The sequence below is a fragment of the Ovis canadensis genome, chromosome 1 (assembly GCF_042477335.2).
Source record: "Ovis canadensis isolate MfBH-ARS-UI-01 breed Bighorn chromosome 1, ARS-UI_OviCan_v2, whole genome shotgun sequence".
Lineage (NCBI taxonomy): Eukaryota > Metazoa > Chordata > Mammalia > Artiodactyla > Bovidae > Ovis > Ovis canadensis.
The window spans coordinates 24,320,570-24,343,186 of record NC_091245.1 but is presented as its reverse complement, the minus strand read 5'-3'; the positions used below and the strand labels follow the sequence as shown (position 1 = coordinate 24,343,186).

The window sequence follows — 22,617 nt, the reverse complement described above, 5'->3', positions numbered from 1 at the left end:
TTAGTATACTGTATTAGTGTTTTTCTTTCTGGCTTACTTCACTCTGTATAATAGGCTCCAGTTTCATCCACCTCATTAGAACAGATTCAAATGTATTCTTTTTAATGGCTGAGTAATACTCCATTGTGTATATGTGCCACAGCTTTCTTATCCATTCATTTGCTGATGGACATCTAGGTTGCTTCCACGTCCTGGCTATTATAAACAGTGCTGTGATGAACACTGGGGTACATGTGTCTCTTTCAATTCTGGTTTCCTCGGTGTGTATGCCCAGCAATGGGATTGCTGGGTCATAAGGCAGTTCTATTTCCAGGTTTTTAAGGAATCTCCACACTGTTTTCCATAGTGGCTGTGCTAATTTGCATTCCCACCAACACTGTAAGAGGGTTCCCTTTTCTCCACACCCTCTCCAGCATTTATTGCTTGTAGACTTTTGAATCGCAGCCATTCTGACTGGCATGAAATGGTATCTTATTATGGTTTTGATTTGCATTTTCCTGATAATGAGTGATGTTGAGCATCTTTTCATGTGTTTGTTAGCCATCTGTATGTCTTCTTTGGAGAAATGTCTATTTAGTTCTTTGGCCCATTTTTTTATTGGGTTGTTTATTTTTCTGGAATTGAGCTGCAGGAGTTGCTTGTATATTTTTGAGATTAGTTGCTTGTTAGTTGCTTCATTTGCTATTATTTTCTCCCATTCCAAAGACTGTCTTTTCACCTTGCTTATAGTTTCCTTTGTTGTGCAGAAGCTTTTAATTTTAATTAGGTCCCATTTGTTTATTTTTGCTTTTATTTCCAGTATTCTGGGAGGTGGGTCATAGAGGATCCTGTTAAACCAAGTAGGTGCTGGTGTTTCTTCAGCAGCACTGTGTCTTCAGTTTTTATGTGGTCATATTATCAGTACAACCCCTATAGTGGATCATAAATACTAACAAATATTTTATGCAACATTCATGTTTATCACTGAATTTCATGAGAAATGCAAAGTTTTCCTAAACCATATACTTTTTTATTCTTGAGCTCATTGCTGGTGAAAAGTTTATTGCAAAAATTGTTTGAGTAACCAAAAAAAAATTATTTACGATTTGTAACATATGATAAATACGCTGTGAGCAGACTGTTCTCTATAAGCAAGACTTCTCAGTCTCTATTTCCCAGATGTATTTCACATTTGCCTAACCTATAATTTTCCAAATTTCCACTCAATCCCACCAACTAGTGACCTCAAGGCTCCATGCATCTGGCAGGTTGCTGCATGGGCCACAGTTTGACTGACAGGCACAGTCAGCTACCAGTAGTGGAAACACCTTTGAATACCTCTCCCACAACCATTTGAGACCTGAAGGAGTTAACTGCCTTCCTGTATCTTGACAGGCACACTTAGTTTTATTAGAGAGCACATTTCCTTGAAAAGGAGGTGTTGGTTACATTGGTTGTGGGGAGGATCAGGAACAGATTACCACTGCTTTTCTTTCCTGCATGTTTAAATGGTCCCTCATCCCTTGTCACCTTTTCTTTTGTCCCCTGTCCCACCTGCTTTGCCCATTTCATACCCCAAGCACACTTAGTGTGAATTTGGAACTCATTATTCTGAATCAAGAGATAGTGTGATGCCAACTCTCCATCATATAGAGCATGGTGATAATCACAGTGACCACTGTGAGCACCTGTTATGTATCAGGCAACAATCTCACCTCTAATCTTCAGAACAAAAGTGTGAGCTAGATATTGTTTTCATTTTATAGATTTTGAAATTCAGGCCAAGGGCTGCAAGGTTGACACGTAGTAGAAGTAAATTAGAGCCCAGGCCTACATTATATCTACTGTACAATGACTAAATTTCTGAACGGCGTCAAAGCCGAAACTGAGCAGAGCTCTTATTCATTCTAACTCAGCTCTGCCTGACTTATTCATCCCCTCATTCAAAATATTTATTGAGTAACATTGTGAAAATAGGTTCTGTGCAGTGGGACTATAAGAAGATTCCAGTCTAATGACTTCACACCCACCCAGAAACCTTATTATTATTCCATTTATGATGGAGCAACAAAGTAGCTTGGATACAAAACTTCAGGGCAAACCTCAACTTCTGTAGATACGGCTAGCAACCCCATCACAAGCACCCGGCATTCTGATGCTTCCTCATATAGCATCTTGCTGCTGCTGCTGCTGCCGCTGCTGCTAAGTCGCTTCAGTCATGTCCGACTCTGTGTGACCCCATAGATGGCAGCCCACTGGGCTCCCCCATCCCTGGGATTCTCCAGGTAAGAACACTGGAGTAGCATCTTATATACCAGCAAATTATAATTTTGAAAGCATAGACTTTTCACCTGAATCACAAAAACCCTAAGAGGGATATGTGTGTGTGTGTGTGTGTGTGTGTGTGTGTGTGTTAGTCACTCAGCTGTGTCTGACTCTTTTTGACCCCATGAACTGTAGCCAGCCAGGCTCCTCTGTCCATGGAATTCTCCAAGCAAGAACACTGGAGTGGGTTGCCATTTCCTTCTCCAGGGAATCTTCCTGACCCAGGGTTCAAACTCAGGTCTCCCACATTGGAGGCAGATTCTTTACCTTCTGAGCCACAGGACACATTTTAGTAGCCATGTTTTACACAGAGGTGCCAGGTAGGGTAGAGTCCTTCCCAAGGATTACTGCTTAGTTGTGGTGGTGGTTTCGTCAGACCCAACTCTTTTGTGACCCCATGAACTGTAACCAGCCACACTGCTCTGTCCATGGGATTTCCCAGGAGAATACTGGAGTGGATTGTCATTGCCTTTTCCAGGGGAATCTTCCTGAGCCAGGGCTCGAATCCCTGTGTCCTGCATCGGCAGCAGATTCTTTACCACTGAGCCACCCGGGAAGCCTACTGCAGCTTAGACTAGCACCCAACTTCTAGTTTTTTGTCCAGTGTCCTCTCAGGACTCTGGATTGGAGAAGATAGATTACATGACCTAGAGCCTCTCTCTGCATGAGGAGCCTGTCCTTGGAGCATCTGACTATATTCGCATTCTGCCAGCAGCCACATGTAGGTAGGAATATTGTTGCTGTCCATGACCAGGGGGAATAATCAGTCTCAGCTATTCCCCAGCTCTAAACCAACCAAAGTAATTGGGTTTAATTTTAATTTTTTTAATGGCTTGGTATTAATAGAAGCAGCTGCTGCCACAGTGTGTGGGTGTCCTTCTACAGAAGGCACAGTCCAAAAAAAAAAAAAAATCCTACACATAAAATAAACTCTGAAAAATAAACAAGAGAGTGTGTAGGACAAAAAGGTTAATTCAAGAATCTAGCAGTGTCTTCTTGTTATCAAAAACTCAGATGGCAATATGTAGCTTTGTCTCTCTCCTCCCACCACTAGTGCCCATCAACCCCTGATAAGACAGTAATCTGATTAGACACAGGCTGTATAAATGTGTTGTCTGTATCTGAGTGCTCCCTATTCTCTCTTTCTCCCCTTCCCTGTGACTCATCAAGAGATTCCCTGTGACAAAGTGCGGAGAAAGATAAGAATAGATAAGCTGGTGACAAGAGCACTGTTATAATTATTTGGGGGAAGGTAGGATTGGAATTAGGAGCAGGTCCTCTCCACCTGGGAAGAGTGTATCTATAATGTGGGCAGCTGTGCTGGTGCCTGGGTGTGCCAGATGCCTGAAGAAAGGAGGGGCCAATTTGTTCAAGCCAGGTGGTGGTCTGGGTTGTTCCAGCCAAACGAAGACTAAAGGCCATGTGTTTTCACGGATGACAAACCAGAGATTCAGCTGCCCTCACGAAGGGAGTGAAGTGAAAGTCACTTAGTCGTGTCCAGCTCTTTGTGACCCTATGGACTTGCCTGCCAGGTTCCTCTGCCCATGGAATTATTTAAGCCAGAATACTGGAGTTGGTAGCCATTCTCTTCTCCAGGGGATTTTCCCAACCCAGGGATCAAACCCAAGTCTCCTCCACTGCAGGCAGATTCTTTACCATCTTAGCCGCCAGGGAAACATGAAATTTTTCTTCAATTTCAAATGTGCCTGGGAAACTGTATGCTAGTTTGCTCCCTGCCTCTGGGCAGATGAAGAAGGGGAGCCAAGAGACTTTCCTGTAGCTGCAATTGTTGGATGAATTTCACAGCCTTGGTGTGGTGGAAAGAATATCTGCTTATTAGTCAGGCAATAGTGTACATCAAACAGCTAGCACACTGTTGGCATATAGGAGGTACTTAGTGTACGTTATTCCCCTTGGTGGTATCTGAATGATTGTGTTTTGTATACCTCCTTTAGGATATACAGCCCAAAGAAAGTGATTCTTTTTTATTTCCCTTTCCACTAATTTAAAGAAAAAGTTTCTGTCTGCTATCAAAGAAGACCCTGGGGTTGGTATCCATATAACTACATCCATATTTGCTGCTCAATCAGAAGGAAAGTTAGGGTTACTTCTTTCAGGTTTTTTTTTTAATTTATTTGTTTTAATTGGAGGCTAATTACTTTACAATATTGTAGTGGTTTTGACCAGAAACCAGAAAACTCCTAGAGGAAAACATAGGCAAAACACTCTCTGACATAAATTACAGCACAATCCTCTATGACCCACCTCCCAGAGTAATGGAAATAAAAGCAAAAATAAACAAATGGGACCTAATTAAACTTAAAAGCTTTTGCACAACAAGGGAAACTATAAGCAAGGTGAAAAGACAGCCTTCAGAATGGGAGAAAATAATAACAAATGAAGCAACTGACAAAGAATTAACCTAAAAAATATACAAGCAGCTCCTGCAGCTCAATTCCAGAAAAATAAACGATCCAATCAAAAAATGGGCCAAAGAACTAAACAGACATTTCTCCAAAGTGATGGCTAACAAACATGAAAAGGTGCTCAACGTCACTCATTATCAGAGAAATGCAAATCGAATCCACAGTGAGGTACCATCTCACACCGGTCAGAATGGCTGCTATCAGAAAGTCTTTCAGGGGTTTTCAAAAACTCCTGTGTTAGCTAACAGGCTTCTGAATATATCACTGTGGTCCACAGAGGAGGCTGGACAAGGTAGCAAGGAGATGATGTATCAGCTACTGCAGGCTTAAAACAAAGTTGGTGTCTCCTTGGACTTTTATGCAGCTTATTTTATTTTTGTTTAATCAAATAAACAAGAGGGTTTTTTCCATGGGGGAAAAAAAAAGTCTTTCAGGGGTTTTGAGGAGGAGTGGGGAATGAGCCATCAGAACCCTTCAGGTTTTGGGCTTTCTCCTCTTCCTCTGTGCTCTGGTGACCTTCAGAACAATGCATTGGTAATTTGGCTAATGGTTTGGCAAGAAGGCAGAGAGAATGGTAAATATGAAGGAATCATTCATCCATTCATCCATTTAGTGAGTCATAAATCCACTCATTCATTCAACAAACATGTTTTGAGCTCCTCTTCAGGGTCAAACATTGTGTTAAGTGCTATGGATTTTGAAGTGAATCAGAAGTACAGGAGTTTCTGTAGTTAGTATTTAGAGCAATTAGTTATTACTGGTGTTGTTGACAAAGACTTCAAAGAGGAAATGTCATTTGACCTGGTCCTTGCTTCTCTTCATAGGGATGAAATATATAGAAAAGTGTGAGAAAGACAATTATAGACAGGCAGAATAGTGTTTAAAATGGCATGGAGGTTCTGAAATGGAATGTACTCAAGGAATGACTCACAGCTTCACATGGAAAGAGCACAATATATATACCTTGGTGTGGCTGAAATTATTTAGTCTAATATGTTTAAAGTTCACTCATTTAATCAATTCATGAGTGTTTTGAAGCATCTCCTTTATTCAAGGTTTTGTGTAGGTCCTCCAGAATCAGGTGAATGTATGATTCCTGCCCTCAGTGAGAACTCAGTCCTATGGTGGAAAAAGGCACATACTCAAGTTGACATAATGAAATAGAGGCTGTAGAAGAGAAGTATACATAGCATGATTGTGAATGTGTTCAGTATATACATGCGTGTGTGTGTTTGTGTGTGTGTGCTCACTCTTCCACATGAGAATGCACAACTGAATCTGAGGATATTAGTTATAGCCTCTCTCTCATATGTGGAGGGCCTCTTTAATCATCAGGATGGGCCCAGGATGATGACTTGTTTCTAGAACTGGGTCATCCTTTAGTGTCTGAGTCCTGAGAGCACACACCGCAGGTCTTGGGGTCAACCTGCCTCTCTGGCAATATCAGATGTTAGACTCTTTCTGGATTATTCTATGGACTCATGCTTTCTTCCAATAGTCATATATAGATGTGAGAGTTGGACCATAAAAAAGGGTGAGCACTGAAGAATTGATGCTTTTGAATTGTGGTGCTGGAGAAGACTCTTGAGGGTCCCTTGGACTGCAAGATCAAACTAGTCAATCCTAAAGGAAATCAACCCTGAATATTCATTGGAAGAACTGATGCTGAAGCTGAAGCACCAATACTTTGGCCACCTGATGCAAAGAGCTGACTCACTGGAAAAGATCCTGTTGCTGGGAAAGATTGAAAGTTAAAGGAGAAAGGGGCTGCTGAGGATGAGGTGATTGGATAGCATCACCTATCACAACTCAGTGGACATGAATTTGAGCAAACTCCAGGAGATAGTGGAGGTCAGAGAAGCTTGGCATTCTGCAGTCCATAGTGTCACAAAGAATCAGACATGAGTTAGTGACTGAACAACAACAGCTAGGAGTCATTTACAATCTCTTTCTCTTAAGAAGTATTCTTGACCCTACCTTAATTTTCATCATTTAATCTGTGATAATAGGAATAACTTCAAAGGACTGTTGTGAAGATTAAAGGAATTAATATATGTTGATGTTCCCAGAATGGCCTAGCACATGTGCAATGTTAATTATTGTTATATTGCTTCCATTGATATCTTAGACTCTCTGTGTTAAGTGGAGTCAGAAATCTGCCTTGTCTAACTTCATACCAAGTAGAGGAGCTTTTTCATGAGCTCCTTTAAAGTTTCCCATGCTTGTACTCCCCTGTAACATAGACCTTTCTACTTTCCTTTCAGGGGACTGTTCAAGAGTCTCTATATTGAGCTAAAATCTACCTCCCTATGATGCTTACTTTTATCTGTGGAGACGAATCTTCTTTCCCTTTTGCCAGTGGTTTTTAAAATAAGCAAGTAATATTTGAAACTTCTCTGTACCATTTCTAGTGAAAAAGAGAGGGAAAGGGTGACACCATTCCTGTCTTCAAGAAGCCTACCTTGTCTTCGAAGAAATCTCCATTCACTTTTGTTGCTTTTTGTTAAGGGACAAATCGGGTGACAAAACTATTTTAATATTACTATCATATGTCAAAGTATAAAAAAACTTTAATAAGGAATGAATAATCAGAGAATACTTCAGAGAGGAGATATATTAAATGATAGGCATTATTTATACATTCTCTTATTCATTAATTAGTACACTTAAAAAATGTTTAAAGCTTTATGACAGTCTGCCACATGGCACATCTATGAGTATGAGTTTACAAAGTACAGAGGATATCTTGTAGGGGAAGCAGTCCAAGTGCAGGAAATATCCAATACAAAGACACAGAGGTATTGGAAGTATGGCACAAAATTATGTTAGGGAGTTGTGAGTAGTTCAGTATGAATAAAACATAGGGTTCAAGGAGGGAGAAATGGTTGATGATACTGGACTAACAGGGAAATCTTGGGGAACCTTTTGAGGATAGGAAGTTATTTCAAGGGTGTTTTGCAAGAGAATTGATGATAGTACTGTAGATAGGGTTTTTCTGGAAGCAGAAGATAAGGCTATGAGTTGGTGGCAAGTTACCGTAGAGACAATGAGCACAGACTTTGGAGTCATACTAGCCTGTGTCTAACACAGGCTCTGTTGCTTACCAACAATTCCTGTTGCCACCTCAGGAATTTTTTTTTTTTTAACCTCTCTGAGATTTGGATTTTCTTATCTGTGTTAAAAGGGGATGTTAATACCCCCTAGTTCGTAGGGTGTTGAGAGGATTCAATGATAATGCAAATAAAAAATTGAACACCATGCCTGAGACACAGTGAAAATGTAATGAGAAGAATAAGAGAAAAACCAGAAGTGCATTCCAAATGAGACACATTTCTCCCACATAATCCCATTCCTCTTTTCCTTTATTCTTTGTGTTACTTTGCGTCCTCATGAGTTTGGCCTGCTGAATCCTTCTCAAACAGACTTTTGTTAGTATCCTTAGCAGAGTCTAGAACATCTAATCCCTGAGCAGCGTCTTAGCCATCTTGAATGATCACCCCAGGGTCCATTACCTTCACTTTGTCTGCAAATCAGGTTAAGCTTCTGACATACTCAGGAGAGGAGCTGGGGCAGCTGCAGACATTAGATGAATTCTCCTGATAGCACATGATCAAACATGGTGGAGACAGCAGACCCTCAGAGTCAAGTTGCTAAACGTGGCTAGAAGAGGAAAAAAACTGAGGTGATTGATTTAAAGTATGGATCTTGATTAGATATACTTAAAAACATGCAAACATCAGCATCATAAGCTGAGGGGCTTACGACTATAGGAAACATTGTATATGAAGTGATTGTGCTCCAGCGCCCTCAGTTTCAGACCTCTGAGTCAGGGTCTGAAGTGGGTGTCACAGACCATTGGCTGGAGACCTCAAAGCCATGTTCACTGGTATTCTCCCTGAATACAAATCTGGAGCCCTGGGACTCACTCCACCAGCCTCACATTTCTGCATGTTCAGTCACATCACAAATGTAGACCATCACCTCTTCTTCTTATACCCTTATCCCTACACTGGTCTGTTCTCCCTCTAATCTTGGTTTTCCACTGATTCCTCTTCTAACCAAAACATTCTACATGTTACTTTTTTCTATGAAACTCAGCTTTCAGGTTAATAGTCTCCCTTGGATCCCTGGTCTTGTAATCCACTGCTTCCTTTACCTCTTGTCTTTGGTACATGATACTTAACAAATATTTGCTGAATAAAACAAAGAACTAAGACCTGACTATCCTGGAGGCCATTACTTCCCTCTTTGGCTTCCCAAGTACTGCTTGTTCTCCTACATTCCATATACAGAAAGATCAGGAGGGGACTTCTCACTCCCCATTTTCCTTCCAGGCCATTCCATCTCTATTTCATCACTAATAAGTCCAAAATTTTAATACAGTAGTGTTTAGGGTGAAAATCAGGTTAGAAAGGAAGAGTGCCTCATGGGTTTGCCTTAAAGCCCCGTTTGTGTCAGAGGAAGATTGTTGTTTAGTCACTAAGTCATGTCCAACTCTTTGCTACCCCAAGGACTGCAGCACTCCAGGCTCCTCTGTCCTACACTATCTCCTGAAGTTTGCACAAATTCACTTCCACTGAGTCAGTGATGCTATCTAGCCATTGTTGGTACTGAAACGTTTATTCTTCCTAGTTTTAGGGGTAGGAGCCACACAGCCTCTATTGGTGGCCCTAAGCACACCTCTAGACAGCCTTTGATACTATCACAGGCTTCTATGTGAGAAGCCCTGTTCCTTTATTGCTTACTGTTCTCTCTACATCTTGTCCTCCTCATCACTTTTGGAATCCTACCCATCTTTGACTCCATGGCCTGTCATATCAGCACGTTTATCTAGTAGTCAGACTTGTCATACTTTCTATACTTGCACAGCTACTCCCTGTCCTTCATCTGACTGATATGTGACCTTCTCTCACCTATCCCTTAGACTGGCATAATCATGGAACTTTAATTCTTTCACTGACTTAAAGGTACCCTGTGACCTCAGGATAATGTTTAACCTGTCCCTTCATATGAAGTCATCCCTTTGTATCTTCAGATGCAGACCCCACAGATACGGAGGGACGACTGTCATCCGTTTCTAATCTGACTTCTGTCTTCCTCTTCAGACACATTTCTCATGATTTCCCTTCCTATTCTTTGTGCTTCAGCCATAGTGAATTCCTTGCAGTCCCAGGCTTTCACTTGTTTTAGTGCATACTCATCTAGAATGCCAGAAGCCTATAATTTATCAAGAGGGAACCTGGAGAAATGTTACAGGAACAGCTCAGTTCAATTCAGTTGCTCAGTCCTGTCTGACCATTTGCAACCCCAAGGACTTCAGCACGCCAGGCTTCCCTGCCCATCACCAAGTCCTGGAACTTGCTCAAACTCATGTCCGTCGAGCCAGTGATGCCATCCAGCCATCTCATCCTTTGTCGTCCCCTTCTCCTCCTGCCTTCAATCTTTCCCAGCATCAGCATCTTTTCCAATGAGTCAGTTCTTCACATCAGGTGGCCAAAGTATTAAAGCTTCAGCTTCAGCATCAGTCCTTCCAATGAACATTCAGGACTGATTTCCTTTAGGACTGACTGGTTGGATCTTCTTGCAGTCCAAGGGACTCTCAAGAGTCTCCTCCAACACCACAGTTCAAAAGCATCAATTCTTCGGTGCTCAGCTTTCTTTAGAGTCCAACTCTCACATCCATACATGACTACTGGAAAAACCATAGCTTTGACTATACAGACCTTTGCTGGCAAAGTAATGTCTCTGCTTTTTAATATGCTGTCTAGGTTGGTCATAGCTTTTCTTCCAAGGAGCAAGTGTCTTTTAATTTCATGGCTGTAGTCAACATCTGCAGTGATTTTGAAGCCCAAGAAAATAAAGTCTGTCACTGTTTCCATTGTTTACCCATCTATTTGCCATGAAGTGATGGAACCTGATGCCATGGTTTTCAATTTTGAGTTTTAAGCCAGCTTTTTCACTCTCCACTTTCACCTTCATCAAGAGACTCTTTAATTCCTCTTCTCTTTCTACCATAAGGGTAGTGTCATCTGCATATCTGAGGTTATTGATATTTCTCCCGGCAATCTTAATTCCAGCTTGTGCTTCATCCAGTCTAGCATTTCTCATGGTGTACTCTCCATATAAGTAAAGTGACAGTATATAGCTCTGATGTACTCTTTTCCCATTTTGGAACCAGTTCGTCATTCTATGTCTGGTTTTAACTGTTGCTTCTTGGCCTGCATACAGATTTCTCAGGGGGCAGGTTAGATTTTATTTCCATCTCTTGAAGAATTTTCCAATTTGTTGTGATCCACACAGTCAAAGGCTTTAGTGTAGTCAATGAAGCAGAAGTAGATGTTTTTCTGGAATTCTCTTGCTTTTTCTGTGATTCAGCGGATGTTAGAAATATAATCTCTAGTTCCTCTGCCTTTTCTGAATCCAGCTTGAACATCTGGAATTTTTCAGTTCACATACTGTTGAAGCCTCACTTGGAGAATAATAAATAATAACAAAGCCTCTCACTTTAGTAGCGTGTGAGATGAGTGCAATTGTGCAGTAGCTTGAACATTCTTTGGCATTGCCATTCTTTGGGATTGGAATGAAAACTGACCTTTTCCAGTCCTGTGGCCACTGCTGAGTTTTCCAAATTTGCTGCTGGCTTACTTAGTGAAGCAAAGTACACTTGAGTGTTACAGTACCTGCAATTGATTGTTACAGGTTCTGACTTGGAATCAGAAAGAAAAAGATTTGAATCCCAGCTTTGTGATTTACTAGCTTGAGAGCATGGATAAGTAAGGCCCTTAACTTTTATGACCCTCCATGACCACATCTTCTAAGTGGAATAACAACTTAGTGTGGATGAAATCTCCCATATCAGTAAACAAGGATGTTCAGACACCAAGCCATAAAGCAGTGCAGTCACCCCCAACTGTGCACTCCTAGGGATTCAGGATGGAAGCAAAAACAGGATACTGGCCCTAGGTAGTTAAACTGTATATCAAAGGAACTATTTCAATAAGTCCAAACTCTTTTCTTTCTATACATAGAAAAATGCTGAATTCATTAACTTGAGATATCTGAGTTTTTTCTTTAATTAACAGTAATCTTTTCATGTTCCCATTTCATGTTTTCCATTTAATGTTTGTGTGGGATTCATAACAGCCTGGATAGAGGCAAGCAGTATAAGCCAAAATATGGACAGCATCAGTGCCATGTAATGTTTCCTCTTCCACAGAAAGTCCATAGCCTGACCTCCCTTCCCGACCACTGAGGCAGCCTCAGAGAGACACAAGGTAGAAACAAGATTCTATAACAAATTGCTAGCATGTTAGAATGCTTTGGAGCTCTTTGGAAAAAACCCTGATGCTGGAAAAAATTGAGAGCAGGAGGAGAGGGGGCAACAGAGGATGAGAAGGTTGCAAGGCATCATCAACTCGACAGACATGAGTTTGAGCAAACTCCAAGAGGTATTGAAGGATAAAGCAATGGCACCCCACCCCAGTACTCTTGCCTGGAAAATACCATGAACAGCGGAGCCTGGTAGGCCGCAGTCCATGGGGTCGCTGAGAGTCAGACACGACTGAGCAACTTCCCTTTCACTTTTCACTTTCACACACTGGAGAAGGAAATGGCAACCCACTCCAGTGTTCTTGCCTGGAGAATTCCAAGGACGGGGGTGCCTGGTGGGCTGCCATCTATGGGGTTGCACAGAGTCGGACACGACTGAAGCGACTTAGCAGCAGTAGTAGCAGCAGCAAAGCCTGGTGTGCAATAGTCCAAGGGGTCACAAAGAGTAAAACACCAGTTAGCGACTGAACAACAACAAGGAGGCCTTGAATTATCAGTGGACAGTCATGGAAAAGGCACAGTTTGATATGGGTTTTGTAAGGTTAATAGGATTTTAAGAGACATTCTCTGTAGGGAAATAGCGAATCATTTGGATACTATACAAATGAGGGAGTGCAGTGAGCCTGTGAAGTGGGTGAATGTGAAGATGTTATGGGAATTATGACTGGCACATTTTGCCTTTTCTCATGTATATGTTTTAGTGTTGCTTGTTCAAGAATGAACATGTTAACTTAGCAGAATTGCTTACACAGTGCATTTTAAAGCAGTATTTTCCCAAATGCTTCTTTGTAAAATTAGTCTCATGGAATGCTCTGTAGAAAAATAATAAACAATAGTAATAATTTAAAGAAATGTTGAATATTCTTTGCTTCTCCCTTGAATATTCACAGTGTGTATTAACTTATTTTAAAAGGCCCGAATTAGTGTTATAATACCAAAACCTGACTTCCCTGGGAAAGTAGGCCTTTCCTATTTATGTGACTATAACATCACACTATTTCCCCTCAATGCACTTTTAGAGTCTGTAACTATATTATATATTTATTTAAATTATTTTGTTGACTGCTTCCCCACCAGGATATATACTCCATGAGGACAAATATCTGTCCTATCTTGTTTACACCAATAATCTAGCACAATGTCTGGTGTTTAACAGGTGCTCAAAATAGGAATAAATGATGAATAAAACGTGTTTGCTTTTGTCTTTGGATTGTCTATACAGTTGATAAAGGGTAGGGCTGGAATTTGAACCAAATACTGCCAGATTCTGGTCTTTTTAAAAATAATTAATGATGCATTTTTGGCTGTGCTGGGTCTTTGTTGCTACATAGGCTTTCCTCTAGTTGCAGTGAGTGGGGGCTACTCTCTAGTCGTCGTGTGCAGCTTCTCATTGCTGTGGCTTCTCTAGTTGTGGAGTACAAGCACTAGACGTGTGGGTTGCAGTATTTGTGGCTCCTGGGCTCTAGAGCACAGGGTCAACAGTTGTGGTGCATGGGCTTAGCTGCTCCATGGCGTGTGGGATCTTCCTGGACCAGAAACTGAACCCATGTCTCCTGCATTGGCAGGTGAATGCTTTACCATTCATCCACCAGGGAAGCCCCCCCCTCCCCCGCCCCCCCCCCCCCCCCCCCCCCCGCAAGCCGATTCTTTTTGACCAGAGGTTGTATACACTGTCATTCTTAACCATCACCTAGGATTCTTGATGTTACAGTTTTACTCTTGGGCATTTATTCCCATTGATTACATTTTGAAGCTTGAATGATTGTTTGATATGCCCAAATTTCTTTGTATCTTTCAGGCAAAGACTGCCGCCCAAAAATGTCTACTACTACCGCTGCCCAGACCATAGGAAAAATTACGTGATGTCCTTTGCATTTTGTTTTGACCGAGAAGAAGATATTTACCAATTTGCTTACTGCTACCCTTACACATATACTCGCTTTCAGCATTACCTTGACAGCCTGCAAAAGAGAAACATGGATTACTTCTTCCGGGAGCAGCTGGGTCAGAGCGTGGTAAGGCCCACTGGGAAACATGCAGTCTGGGGGAGGAGCTTAGCAACAGTTTTTATAGGATGCAAATAATATATATTGGTGTTTTGTAGACTATATGCTGTGGAAATTTAAAAAATCATAGTTTTTTGTGTGTAATATTTTGATACTTTGACTTCCAGGAAGTCATAGAATAGGAGTAAAGCAGATGCATGTCCTTCTGAATGAAGCTGATAAATCTTTCTAACAAAATACAAAAGTTCTGGAGAATCCCCGAGACTCTGAGGGAAAAAAGGTTTCTACTAGGTATTGCAAAAGGTGTGAAAGCATTTATGAGTCTAAGCTTATGAGATGAAGAGTAAGTTTGCTTTTTAGTGAATTTAATTTGCCTGCAGTACAGATTAGCAGGTGGTGTGCAGTATGGTTTTTCTGTCCATAGTGTGCTCATCTGTCACTTATTAGGTCCCCAGCCCTTCTTCCTTCCCAGGTTTAGTTCTCTGGGTCTGGAGATTTCAGTCTTACAATCTATACTAGTTTCCTATTGCTGACATAACAAATTGCATCGACTTGATGGCTTAAAACAACATAAATTTATTATCTTACAGTTCAGGAAAAGTCTGAAGTTGGCCTCTCTGGGCTAAAATCAAGGTATCAGCAAGATCTTTAACTAAATCACAGCTATAAAGTCCCTTTTGTCATGTAAGGTAGCATGTTCACAGGTTCCAAGGATTAGAACCTGGGCATTTGGGGAAAGGGGGTGCACTGTTCTGCCTACCACACCTTCCTACTCTCTTTTCCTCTCTTTCCCCTCCGCCCACCCTGAAAGTGTTCTATAAGGATATAAAAGTGTTCTGCATACCAGATGCACAAGCTTTGTTCTCTGTGGTCAGCAGTACTTCCTTCAGCTGCTAATAAAGAATATCGTCCCTCTACTCCAACACTCTTCCTAACAGTGTTTCTGATGGGTGGCATGTATATTTGGTGCCTATATCTTTTGAACTGAGAATTGGGACACATGATGTGTCAGTCAGCCTTCTAGCAAGAAACAGATGGCAGCCTCACATTAGGATGACTTGAGAGGGGCTTAATAAATGGGCCGTTTGCAAGGTGTGGGCACTGCGCACAGAAGCCATGGGGTACAGTGCAGTTCCCTGGGGCCTGACAGCGCAAAGGAACTGAAGGGAGGGAATGGCAACCAGAACCCAATAGGAGAGAGTCATGCAGTGGGCCACCTTGAGTGGAACAGTGACCTTCAGTTGAGGAGCAAAGTTTGCCTGAGATGACCCCACAGGGAGGGAGCTGAGAAAAATAAATACAGAGAACCTACTTTCTTACTTCCCTCTGACCTTCTGCCAGGGGTTCCTATTGACCAACCCGATTGGAAATTAGAGGGCAAGAGACCACTGAAGTAATCCATATAGACAAGTCTTCCTGAACAAAGAAAATGGTGAAGAAAGGCAGAGAGTGGTTGTAGAGAGCCAAATAGAACATATTAGGTACATATGGTCTGATCAACAATGTATTACTGGAAATAGTGAAATTATTTGGGATGGGACTGTTGGAGAAATTCTGAGATGAATGTTTGCCACACACATGATTTATCATATAAATTAAGAGCAAGAGAGTTTCAGTCAATACTTGTGACTTTTAAGGGCAGTATCTATTTGTTTCAGGCTTTCTTGGTGGCTCAAATGGTAAAGTATCTGCCTACAATGCAGAAGACCCAGGTTCAATCCCTGAGCTGGGAAGATCCCCTGGAGAAGAGAATGGCTACCCACTCCAATATTCTTGCCTGGAGAATCCCATGGACAGAGTAGCCTGGCAGGCTACAGTCCATGGGGCTGCAAAGAGTCAGATGCCACTGGGCGACTAACGCTTCATTTGGTTCATTTCATTCCTATGTCCATTCCAGCACCCTCTTAGATTTATGCCAGGCAGAATCTAGGTGCACATTGAATGGCTATGGAATAAACTACTGAATGAATGAATGAAGATATGTCTAGAGACAATGTGAAGAGCGAAGAGAATCAGAAAGCTGATAGGAGGAATAATAGAATAAGATCAGCTTTCAGTAACTAATACACAAAATGTGTGTCTAAAATAACAGCACTTTAAACAAGACAGAAGTTTATTTCTCTTCCATATACAAGTCTAGATGCAGGAAAACCAGAGCTGATGGTGTGGCCCTGCTCCTGAAAACTAAGGGAGTCAAATTCTTTCAGCTTTCTGCTGCTATCCCTAGAAAGTGCCTCTCAATTTCATTGTCATATGTGAAATTCTACCAGCATTTCCATGTTCCAGGAAGCATGATGAAGAAAGTACGGGGAGAAGGGAGAAGATGCGGTTCTTGACATTTTCATGTTTAACCCATTCGATAGAACTCATGTCCACACTTTACTAAAGGATGGATGAGAAAGCAAGTCTTCATCCTGAGTGACTGTTTTCTAGCTAAAAATTTGTAGTCCTATAGATATGGAAGATAAGGATAGAGAGGAAGATTGAGACCAAGCTCTGGAAAATTTTGATTGGCAAATTAAGGAATTACGGCTGTATCCTTTATACAGATTCAATACCCAGACACTGGGTCAGGCACTTTAGGTACACTCTCTTACTTGTTTTTTGCAACAGTTTTGGGGTAGGCAAGATTATCTCAATTTGGGAAAAATAGTCTAAGGCTAATCAGATAAGTTACTTGGCTAAAGCTAAATGACTAGTTTGTGACTAGGCCAATATTAAACCCATGGCTTCTAATGCCATATCCTGACACTTCGATGGACTCACTGCTGCTTTTCACATTGTACCTACTGAAACCCATAATAGATTTTGAGAAAGTAATTGTAGTTTATCCAAAGCTACATCTTAAGAAAGTAAAGTTAGTGGGAGCGCAGGGTGTGCCACTGCTGGCTAAACCAGATTAGGGAAGCTCTGTGGCTTGGTTCAGTCCCACTGAATTGGGTCTCCAAGCAGATTTCAGACTTCAAGGCTTTCTGGCGTACTTTGTAGGCAGGGCAATTCTTGGTTACTAGGGCGTTTGATACAGCTCATGTCTGAAGGCACCACTGTAATTAGTTAATCTTTATTCCAATTTGGAGGGAGGATAATTACAAGTAGAAAGCTAAACATGTCAACAGATAATTCTTAGAAAGCGCATGAAGGAAGCAAGATTTTGAATTTCTAGTGCTGAAACTATTAATCACCATGGGCATGGCTGCTATTGCTACTAATTATATCATTCAGAGGGCTTCCTTGGTGGCTCAGTGGTCAAGAATCCATCCGCTAGTGCAGGTTACACGGATTCAATCCCTGGGTTAGAAAGATTCTCTGGAGACAGAAATGGCAACCCTCTCCAGTATTCTTGCTTGGGAAATCTCATGGACAGAGGCGCCTAGTGGGCCACAGTCCATGGGGTCGCAAAGAGTTGGACACAACTTAGCGACTAAAAAACGACACATCATCCAAAATGGCATTTTATTTTGTTACTCACCAGTGACCCTTTCTAACCACACCAAAAAAATTGCTTTGTGCGTGCACCAAATCCACAATCTGACATTTAAGTTAAACACATCATAGGAAAAATCTTTATTTTCTCATGTTTTAACACTTTTGTTGAGGTACAATTTGCATACTATAACATTAACACATTGTAAGGGTACAATTCTATGATTTTTAGTGAATCTATAGAGTTTTACAGCTATCACCACAGTCTCATTTTAGAATGTTTCCATCAACCCCAAAATTTCTTTTGCAAATCCTCACTTCTGCTCCCATCCACAAGAAACTATTAATCTGCTCTCTGACATTATAAGTTTGCCATTTCTGAATATTTCTTGTAAATAGAATAATACATTATTTAGTTGTTCTTTGAATTCAGCTCCTTTTATGTAGCATTGCATTTTTGAAGTTTGATTAATCCATGTTGTAGCATCTGTCAGTAGTTCACTCATTTTTAGTGCTGAGTAATATTCTGTTGAAAAAGCATAACACAATTTGTTTATCTATTCTCTGGTTAATGGACATTTGGATTGTTTCCTTTAGGGCTAAAATGATTAATTTTATTGTGAACATTCATGTGCATATCTTTGAATGGACATGTGATCACTTTTCTCTTGGGTAGATTTCTAGAAATTGAATCATTGGGTCATACAAGTTCACATGCAACTTAAAACAAAACAAAACAAAAAATCCAAAACTGTCACAAGGTATTCCAAGTTAATAGTGCCATTTTGCATTCCTGCTAATAATGTCAGAGAGAGGGTTTGTAGTGTCTCCATGTGCTTGCTAACACTTGGAATTACCTAAATTTTTCAGGATAGCCATTTTAGTGGGAATGTAGTTGTATTTCATTGTGGTTTTAATTTGTGTTGCCCTAGTAACTACTTATGATGATTATCTTATCATGTGTTTGTTTGGCCTTTATATATCTTCTCTGATGGAGTGTTAGTTTAAATTTTTTATCCATTTTTTACAAATTGGGTTCTGTTCTTAAATGAGTTTTGAGAGTTATTCATGTGTTGTGAATGCAATTCCTTTGTCAGATACATGCTTTATCAATATTCCCCTTAATCCATACCTTATCTTTTCACTCATTTGCTTAACCATGTCCTTTGAGGGATAGAAGTTGTTAACTTTTGAAGTCCAGCTTATTTTTTCTCCTATGGACCATGCTTTGGGAGTCTTATCTAAAAACTGCCTATCTGAAGGCCACAGAAATTTTTTCCTCTGTCTTCTTCTAAATTTTTCATTTACATTTAAATCCATGATCCATTTTGAATTAATGTTTTATATATGGCATGAGGTAAGGGCCTTAAGTTCATTTTTCTTTTGGCATATGGATATTTAACTGTTGCAGCACTACTTGTTGAAAAGACTAGCATTTGCCCAACCCACAGAGACTGAGACAGAACTGTGTCTGAGTGTCTCCTGTGGAGGTATGGATCAGCAGTGGCCTGCTGCAGGGGCTCTGGGTGCAGCAGACCTGGGTATGGCATAAGCCCTCTTGGAGGAGGTCACCAATAACCCCACCATAGACGCACAAGAACTTACACAGGACTGGGGAAACAGACTCTTGGAGTGCACAAACAAAAGCTTGTATGCACCAGGACCCAGGAGAAAGGAGCAGTGACCCCACCAAAAACTGACCCAGACATGCCCATGAGTGTCCAGAAGTCTCTGGCAGAGGCGTGGGTCAGCGGTGGCTTGCTTCAGGGTTGGAGGCAAAGCAGTGCATGCATGGGACCTTTTTTTTTTTAATTTTATTTTTACTTTATTTTACTTTACAATACTGTGTAAGTTTTGCCATACATTGACATGAATCCAGCACGGGTGTATGGGACTTTTGAAGGAGGTTGCTATCATCTCCATTACCTCCACCATAGTTTGGCCTCAGGTCAAGCAACAGGAAGGGAACACAGTCCAGCCCATCAACAGAAAATTGTATTGAAGATTTACTGAACATGGCCCCATCTGTCAGAACAAGACCTAGTTTCCCCCTCAGTCAGTCTCTCCCATCAGGAAGCTTCCATAAGCTTCTTATCCTTCACCATCAGATGGCTGACAGAATGAAAACCACAATCACAGAAAACTAACCAAATTGATCACATGGACCACATCCTTGTCGAGTTCAGTGAAAATATGAGCCATGCCGTGTAGGGCCACCCATGATGCGTGGGTCATGGCAGAGAATTCTGACAAAACGTGGTCCACTGGAGAAGGGAATAGGAAGCCACTTCAGTATTTTTGCCTTGAGAACCCCATGAACAGTATGAAAAAGCAAAAAGGTATGACACTGGAAGATGAAATCCCCAGGTTGATAGGTGCCCAATATGCTACTGGAAAGAGTGGAGAAATAACTCCAGAAAGAATGAAGAGGCAGAGCCAGAGCAAAAACCACACCCAGTTGTGGATATGACCGGTGATGGAAGTAAAGTCCAATGCTGTAAAGAGCAATATGCATAGGAACCTGGAATGTTAGGTCCATGAATCAGGGAAAATTGGAAGTGGTCAAACAGGAGATGGCAAGAGTGAACACTGACATCTTAGGAATCAGCAAACTAAAATGGACTGGAATATGTGAATTTAACTCAGATGACCATGATATCTACTACTGTAGTTAAGAATACCTTAGAAGAAATGGAGTAGCCATCATAGTCAACAAAAGAGTCTGAAATGCAGTATGTGGGTGCAATATCAAAAATGACAGAATGATCTATATTCATTTCCAAGGCAAACCACTCAATATCATAGTAATTCAAGCCTATGCCCTGACCAGTATTGCTGGAGAAGATGAAATTGAACGGTTCTATGAAGACCTACAAGACCTTCTAGAACTAACACCCAAAGAAGATGTTGCTTCATTGTACAGGACTGGAATACAAAAGTAGGAGCACAAGAGCTACTTGGAGTAACAGGCATATTTGGCCATGGAGTACAAAAAGAAGCAGGTCAAAGGCTAACAGAGTTTTGCCAAGAGAACACACTGGTCATAGCAAACACCCTCTTCCAACAACACAAGAGAAGACTCTACACATGGACATCATCAGATGGTCAATACCAAAATAAGATTGATTATATTCTTTGCAGACAAATATGGAGAAGCTATATACAGTCAGCAAAAAAAGACTGGGAGCTGACTGTGGCTCAGATCATGAACTCCTTATTGCCAAATTCAGACTTAAATTGAAGAAAATAGGGAAAAACACTAGACCATTCAGGTATGACCTGACTCAACTCCCTTATGATTATACAGTGGAAGTGACAAATATTTCAAAATGTTAGATCTGATAGAGTACCTGCAGGACTGTGGATGGAGGTTCATGACATTGTATAGGAGGCAGTGATCAAAACCATCCCCAAGAAAAAGAAATGCAAAAAGGCAAAATGGTTGCCTGGGGAGACTTTAAAATAGCTGAGAAAGAAGAGAAGCTAAAGGCAAAGGAGGAAAGGAAAGATATACCCATTTGAATGCAGAGGTCTAAAGAATAGCAAGGAGAGATAAGTAAGTCTTCCTCAGTGATCAATGCAAAAAAATAGAGGAAAAAGATGGAATGGGAAATGCAAGAGATCTCTTCAAGAAAAATAGAAATACCAAGGGAATATTTCATGCAAAGATGGGCAAAATAAAGGACAGAAATGGTATGGACCTAACAGAAGCAGAAGATATCAAGAAAAGGTGGCAAGAATACACAGAAGAACTATACAGAAAAAGATCTTCATAACCCAGATAACCATGATGGTGTGATCCTTCAACTAGAGCCAGACACCCTGGAATGCAAAGTCAAGTGGGCCTTAGGAAGCATCACTATGAACAAAGCTAGTGGAGGTGATGGAATTCCAGTTGAGCTATTTCAAATCCTAAAAGATGATGCTATGAAAGTGCTGCAGTCAATATGCCAGCAAATCTGGAAAACTCAGCAGTGGCCACAGGACTGGAAAAGGTCAGTTTTCATTCCAATCCCAAAGAAAGGCAATGGAAAAGAGTGTTCAAACTACCACACAATTGCACTCATCTCACACTCTAGCAAAGTAATGCTCAAAATTCTACAAGCCAGGTTTCAACAGTACATGAACTGTGAACTTCCAGATGTTCAACCTGGATTTAGAAAAGGCAGAGAAACCAGAGATCAAATTGCCAACATCCGCTGGATCATTGAAAAGGCAGGAGAGTTCCAGAAAAACATCTAGTTTTGCTTTATTGATTAGGCCAAAACCTTTGATTTTGTGGATCACAACAAACTGTGAAAAATTCTTCAAGAGATGGGAATACCAGACCACCTGAGAAATCTGTATGCAGGTCAAGAAGCAGCAGTTAGATCTGGACATGGAAGAACAGACTCATTCCAAACCAGTAAAGGAGTATGTCAAGGCTGTATGCTGTCACCCTGCTTATTTAACTTCTATGCAGAGTACATCATGTGAAATGCCAGGCTGGATGAAACACAAGCTGGAATCAAGATTGCCAGGAGAAATATCAGTAACCTCAGATAGGCAGATGACACTACCCTTATAGCAGAAAGTGAAGAAGAACTAAAGAACCTCTTGATGAAAGTGAAAGAAGAGAGTGGAAAAGTTGGCTTAAAGCTCAACATTCAGAAAACTAATATCGTGGCATCTGGTCCCATTACTTCATGGCAAATAAAAGGGGAAACAATGGAAACAGTGACCAATCTAGACAGTATATTAAAAAGCAGAGACATTACTTTGCCGACAAAGGTCCGTCTAGTCAAGGCTATGGTTTTTCCAGTAGTCATGTAGGGATGTGAGAGTTGGACTATAAAGAAAGCTGAGCACTGAAGAACTGATGCTTTTGAACTATGGTGTTGGAGAAGACTCTTGAGAGTCCCCTGGACTACGAGAAGATCCAACCAGTCAATCCTAAAAGAAATCAGTCCTGAAAATTCACTGGAAGTACTGATGTTGAAGCTGAAATTCCAATACTTTGGCCACCTGATATGAAGAAATGACTCATTGGAAAAGACACTGATGATGGGAAGGATTGAAGGCAGGAGGAGAAGGGGACGACAGAGGATGAGATGGTTGGATGGCATCACCGACTCTATGGACATGGGTTT

General features: G+C 41.0%; 1 protein-coding gene and 1 non-coding gene across 2 annotated transcripts in view; both read left to right on the top strand.

The window, feature by feature from the left end:
* AGBL4 (AGBL carboxypeptidase 4) overlaps nt 1-22,617 on the top strand; it is a 1,455,026-nt gene that overhangs the window by 866,866 nt on the left and 565,543 nt on the right. The window contains exon 5 of the mRNA XM_069590969.1: nt 13,858-14,074. Within this exon, the coding sequence (XP_069447070.1) occupies nt 13,858-14,074 (217 nt within the window). The remainder of the gene's footprint in view (nt 1-13,857; nt 14,075-22,617) is intronic.
* On the top strand, nt 15,727-15,799 carry TRNAC-ACA (transfer RNA cysteine (anticodon ACA)). Its single transcript has one exon. It is a non-coding gene; the product is annotated as a tRNA-Cys (tRNA).